Source organism: Oryx dammah, unplaced genomic scaffold (genome assembly GCF_014754425.2).
Source record: "Oryx dammah isolate SB20612 unplaced genomic scaffold, SCBI_Odam_1.1 HiC_scaffold_26, whole genome shotgun sequence".
Lineage (NCBI taxonomy): Eukaryota > Metazoa > Chordata > Mammalia > Artiodactyla > Bovidae > Oryx > Oryx dammah.
The window spans coordinates 44594458-44601080 of record NW_024070210.1 but is presented as its reverse complement, the minus strand read 5'-3'; the positions used below and the strand labels follow the sequence as shown (position 1 = coordinate 44601080).

The following is a 6623-nucleotide window of genomic DNA, read 5'->3' as shown; positions in this document are numbered from 1 at the left end:
GAGTTTGGGGAAGACGGTAACTCTGGACTTTGCTGCTCTGGGGACTCCTGCTACTAACTGAAACCAGAGGCTTGAGAGGGAGAGCGAGGCTGACTGTAAGTGTATGTAAGATGGTTGCCTAGGGCAGCGTGGGCCAGGAGGTAGGGGCAGGGTGGTGGAATGGCAAGCCCAGTTTGGGGTGTGCTGAGATGAAGGCTGTGGTGTGTCAGTCACGTGGAGGAGCCCAGATGCTGCTGGAGGTCAGGCATAAGGCTCAGGATGAGGGAACCTGAGCTACACAGCCTATCTTTAAAAACCTGGCTCTCCTACTGTCAGTTCTTCCCAAGCAGAATGATAGTTCAGTAAGATCTCTCTTACAGGTCTTCTAGTAGTAATTTTATTTTTCTTATCTCACTTGACCATTTCTAAGTCTGTTTTACGAGGTAGTAAACTCTGCAGGTAAGAACTTTCTCCTCACCTCCAGGCCGTCAGATAGGAGTTGACAAAGTTTTTCTGTAAGGGCCAAATACTTGGGCTTTTGGGGGTCTTGCAGTTGCTTTCACAACTATTAAACTCTACCTTTGTAGCATGAAATCAGCCATGGGCTATATGTAAATAATAAGTGCAGCTATATTACAACAAAATGTGATAATAGCAGGTGGGAGGGTGCAGCCGTGGCCCCAAGGCCATAGCTTTTCAACCCCTGATCTGGAGGTGCCAGCATGATCTCCCACATGAATCACTAGATGAATGGGCAAGTGCAATGCCAAAGCACAGTTATGTTGTTACAGCCTTTGTGGGTATGTGAGTGATGGTGGGGTGATCGGCCTGAATGTGAAGAGTGGGAAAGTTCCCCTGTGGTGCCTCGTTCCTGGAACAAGATCCATGTTCGGATCAGGGTGGAAAGAAATAATAACACTGATCTTGACTAGACGTTAGCGTAAACCATTCCAACGTTTAATGCATAATTTGCAGAACTTTGGACTATGCCTCAGTTAAGAAGTATTGCTCAAGCTGGTTGCTCTGGGGTGGAAGTCAGTGCCCCATTGGTAACAGGTTTACTCTGCATTCTTTTAATCAAGGAAAGCTGTTACCGCCACTGCCTTAAAAGAAGCGTGGGCAGCCATTGTCATTCAGAAGTACTGTCGAGCGTATCTCGTCCGCAACTTGTACCAGCTGATTCGCGTGGCCACCATCACCATCCAGGCCTACACCCGAGGATTCCTGGCAAGGAGGAGGTATCAAAAGGTGTGACTTTCTGGGATATGAATGTCTGTTCATATGTGTCTGCTGCAGCTAGGATTTGGTTATTGTTTCCAAAGTCTAGGTAGGAGAAAATATCTGCAAATGATGCTACCAAAAAAGGATTAATTTCCAAAACATACAAATAGCTTATACTACTAAACACAACCCAGTCAAAAAATGGGCAGAAGACCTAAATAGACATTTCTCCAAAGAAGACATGCAGACGGCCAAGAGGCACATGAAAAGATTCTCAGCATCACTAATTATTTAGGGAAATGCAAATCAGAACTACAGTGAGGTAGCACCTCACACCAGTCAGATTGGCCATCATCAAAAAATCTACAAATAATAAATGCTGGAAAGGTTATGGAAAAAAGGGAACACTCCTACATTTTTGGTGGGAATGTAAATTGGTGCAGCCACTATGCAGAACATATGGAGATTGCTTAAAAAGCTAAAAATAAAGTTACCATATGATCCTGCAATCCCGCTCCTGGGCATATATTTAGAACCAATTCTAATTCGAAAAGATGCACCCACCCCTATGTTTATAGCAGTGCTGTTTACAGTAGCCAGGACCTGGAAACAACCTAAATGTCAGTTCACAGATGAACGGAAAAACAAGATGTGGCACATATATGCCGTGGAATGTTATTCAGCCATTAAAAAAGTGGGAAGTGATATCATTTGCAGCAACATGGATGAGGCTTGAAATTATCATCGTAAGTGAAGTAAATCAGAGAAAGACAAATATCATATGCCATCACTTATATGTGGAATCTTTTAACATGATGCAAATGAACTTATTTACAGAACAGAAATAGACTCACAGACATTGAAAACAAACATAGGGTTAGTTACCAAAAGGATAGTGGGAGGGGAGTAGAAAAATTAAGACTTTGGGATTAACATATATACACTACTATATATAAAACAGATAAACTACAAAGACTACACACAGTATACACAGGGAACTATATCTTGTAATAACCTATGGTGAAAAAATCTGAAAAAGAATATATATATAGGTATAGTTGAATCACTTTGCTGTACACTTGAAACTAATACAACATTGTAAGTAAACTAGAGTTCAATTTTTAAAAATCTGAAAACAAATAGGTAAACAGAATTGTGTGTGTTGATTACAAAAAATTGGTATTTCACCCTGTAGGAGTATTCTGGTAGTTACATCTCTCAACACTGAAAGAGTTGATGAGAAAAAACAGGGGAGACCCATTTTGCATTTCACAAAATCTTCTTTTAAAGATGCTGAAGGAACACAAGGCTGTAATCCTTCAGAAATATGCCAGGGCATGGCTGGCCAGACGCAGATTTCAGAATATCCGACGATTCGTGCTCAACATTCAGCTCACTTACAGAGTTCAGCGTTTGCAGAAAAAGCTAGAAGACCAGGTAAGTGTTCATAATGCATCCTTCATATTTACGCTTTCTAACAGATTTTATTCCCAGACCAGTTCCCTAACTATGCTGTTGATGAAATAAAGTTATTTTAAGGCAAGACAAGAAAAATTGAACATAAAATTTTCTCTGCCATTTGAGCCAAATGTTATCCCCTTTAGTGGACATGGTGCATCTTCACTAACAACTGAGTCCCCTTAGAAGACAGAGAAGTGTCTGTTTAACACCCCTCCCCACCCCTACAAAAGAAAGCAATTTCCTTCAGGTACCAACTGGCAAGGTAGCTCCTTAACAGATAAAAGTCTGCTCAAAGCCTGTAAGAGGTCACAGTGATTCGCTACTTGCCTTGTTGGACTATGTAAAATATCAGTATTTTACTTTGATGTATAGCCCTTTGTCTGAAAAGCTTATATACTGGTGTTTTGATCTCTAACAGGTGGAACAGTCACCAGTTTTCTGAAAAACTGTCTCCTGGGTTATAATCCTCAGGTTGACTCAAACAAAATATTTTATTTCTTTTTTAGATTGACTATTGATTAATTAATTTTTTGTCAGCACTGTTAAGATTTATGCCCATGTTAGGAGATTTAAACAGTTTATATGAATTGCCTGAGCTAGGAAGCAGAAGTACACTGTAAAGGGCTGATACATACAAGTGTGTAGGTTGCACACTGCACAAGGGTACTTGCCCAAGAAAGGGGGTGGAGCTAAAGTCCAGTGTGACTTCACTTGCCAGCCCATGTGTCTTGGTGTAAAGTTGTACTGCCTTGAGACATGAGTGTCTTTTTCTAATTTGCACAAAGATGCTACCTTCATGCCAAGCCATGCTCCCTCGGAGCTGTATTGGCCCAGAGGAGTTGCCATTTACTTCCCCAAAGGTCCATGTGGTCTGACTACAGCCCTGCCTAGTTTGGGAAGATTCCCAATTCTGTTCCTACTGATAGGAAAAAAAAAAACCCCAAACTCCATACACCCTCAGTCAGTGTGGGAAGGCTGTGTCCAGGAATGTGTCCAGATCTATAAAACTCACTCCTGCATCTGTCTCAAGGAATAATCAGATTCTCTTCCAATAAACTTTAAATGTAGTGCTAAGCTATATCATAGGAGTCCTTGGTGAATGGGTGAATCTGCAAACCAGAAACTTGAGGTTTTGATACAGTTTCCCCTCCCTGAGTTGTTGTGCAGCAGTCCTGCATATTATGTTGCTGGTATGGAACGTCCTGAAAAACAGCCCTGACCAGCTGAGAGCAGGGCCTGTGGGAGACCCCACACTGCCTGAGCTCCATTCCAGGTATTCATGTCCTAGGGCTGCCAGGATAAGCCAGCACAGGCAGGGCAGCTTAAACAACAGATATTTATTTTCTCACGGTGCAGGAAGCTGAAAGTGTAAGATCAAGGTGTTGGCATCTTTGGTCTCTTCCAAGGCGTCTTTCCTTGGCTGACACATGACCTTCTTCCCCAAATGTCTTCACGTCGTCTCCCCTCCCCTCACATCTGTCCTTATATCTCTTCTCACATCTCTTCTTATAAAGACACCAGTCATACTGAATCAGGGTCCACCCATATGACGTCGTTTTACCTTAGTTACCTCTTTTAAGACCAGCTCTCCAAATACAGTGACATTCTGAGGTACTGGAGACTAGGACTTCAACATGTGAATCTGGGGAGATGAAGAGGACCCAGTTCAACTCACAGAACTAGGGTTGTCCTGGAGCTCCAGGGTTTGGACCAAAAGATCCAGCAATTCAGGAAAGCATTTGCCTGAGCAGCTCCACCTCCCTTTTCTCACCGGTGAAGTTGCTTACAGGCCATTCTGATGATAACCGTGGTCACTGTAAAAAAAACCTCTCACTTCGATGAGAAGTTGCGAGAAGCTAATGGAACAGCTTGTTTATTTTGGGTAAACCCCTAAGTATCTGATGTTTCTTTCCTCCAGAACAAAGAGAACCATGGGCTGGTGGAGAAGCTGACCAGCCTGGCTGCCCTTCGGGCCGGTGACATGGAGAAGATTCAGAAACTGGAATCTGAACTGGACAGAGCGGCCGCCCACAGGCAGAATTATGAGGAGAAGGGGATGAGATACAGGGCTTCCGTGGAAGAGGTCTGTGCTGGAAATGACTGTGGACGTAGCTTGTGAGTCTTTCTGTGGAAAAGATCACAGTGCAGCATTTCCTACAGAGATGACTTCTGCAGAGAAATCAGATTTTGCTGTTGGCTTCCATTACCAGAGAAAGCCTGCATTTTAGAGGAGGGAGATCTGAGGCCTAGGGTCTGGGGGGAAAAGGGGTAGGGGGAAGAGGAGACCCGTGCTTCAAGAAGCACACTGTAAGGTTTTCACTGCCTTCCACTTGTGTGAAATGATGGAAGCCCTGAGAAAGGGCCCTAGTCAATGTTTCCCTCTCATCCAGCATGACCTTGGTCTCCTGTCACTTGTCCACCTGACATGCACCCTGGAAGCATCATCCCCAGAGCAGCAGTGCAAAGCATGGGCAGGTTTGCATCTCCGTGTTGTAGTGAAAAGAGCAGTAGATATAAAAACCAGGTGTCCCAGGTTTAGATCTTGTTTGTCTGGGAAACTCGGACAAGTCGCTTACCCTCTCTGAATTTTAGTTTCCTCATATGGAAGATGGGAATAACAAAAAGGGACTGACAGAATTACTGTGAGGATAAAATTGTCAGGTGAAATAGTTTAGCCAAGTGACTCATATAGCCCTGCAAAAGCGTGAGCTGATATTTTCAAACCCAGTATTTATTACCATCCATTCTGCACCTTCTAAAGTCCCACAACACCCAGAGTGGTGACAGCTTGGAGTCCTCGGGCATCCCTCTGCCTTTCCCATGACCAGGTGCCCGGCTGTACCAACACAGAGGCTGGCATCTCCCACACTGCCAGTCACCAGCCCTCAGCACCCAGGGGCCCCCAGCTGCCAGCCCAGCAGATACTTTACTGGAGAACTACTGTGATCATACATCCTTCCTGAGTCATAAGACTCTCGAAGTGTGAATCCACTTTATATCATAAATTTCCTACATTAAATGTATTAATGTGTTAATACCCTGGCTATTTTAAGCCAATAAAAAGACAGAGGAGTTGCCTTGACTTTGGGAAGACCTTGGATTTGGTTCTTTCTCCTTGATTTCAGCCCTTGTTGGATGAGGCTGGGAACTAGCGTCTATTGAAGTCACATGGGGCCCTTGCATGTGGAGCTAAACACAGCGTCTCGCAGTGGGCTGCTGCCAGCTGTTACCTATGGATGGGCGCCGAGACCAAAAAATAACTAATTTAAAAATATGCAGGCAATGGTGATGAAGCTCAAAGCAAGGTTTTCAAAAAACCATTTTTCCCCTTCCCTTTGCTAGAAACTGGCAAAGCTTCAGAAGCATAATTCAGAATTGGAAATACAGAAAGAACATATACAGCTGAAGCTTCAAGAGAAGACTGAAGAGTTGAAAGGTAAAGCCCAAGGTGGCCCAATGCACATTCACCGGTTCACAAGCCTAGTGCTTCAGGAAATAGGCACTGGGGGGGAATCGCGTTTCAGGCTGAACCAGAAGGATCTGGTGTAATGAGAAAACTTTCCCTCCACAAAGAATAACTGTATTTAAATTGTGGCAACTGGACCCTGCAGGTTCACCTGGCTTGTTTCCAACTTTTATCAGAGCACAATAGTCCCTGTCTGTGCCTCAGAATCTCCTGGGCCATTTGCAAAGTACAGCTGGGTGGGCCGTAAGCCTGGAGCTGTTCTCTCAGAAGATGGGGAGGGAGTGATGACTGTGGGTGGTGGTAACAGGGATCGTTCAGAATCCCATTTTTAAAAAATTTTATAGTCATCCTCGTGCATTGTCAGGGCAATGCTGGGATAATGTTTGTGTCTTGCCAAGGATTTGCACTCAAATTTTAGCTCTGGCCAAGTTACCCAGTGCAAGTGGTACCCAGTCCTGGCCCTGAACAAAGACGCCTCTTTAGCACTGAGCCACGT

At 44.0% G+C, this 6623-nt stretch overlaps 1 protein-coding gene across 1 annotated transcript in view; it reads left to right on the top strand.

Moving 5' to 3' along the window:
• MYO5C (myosin VC) overlaps nt 1-6623 on the top strand; it is a 100742-nt gene that overhangs the window by 47076 nt on the left and 47043 nt on the right. The window contains exons 20-23 of the mRNA XM_040227605.1: nt 1062-1227; nt 2491-2637; nt 4580-4744; nt 6004-6097. Coding sequence (XP_040083539.1) covers nt 1062-1227; nt 2491-2637; nt 4580-4744; nt 6004-6097 — 572 coding nt within the window. The remainder of the gene's footprint in view (nt 1-1061; nt 1228-2490; nt 2638-4579; nt 4745-6003; nt 6098-6623) is intronic.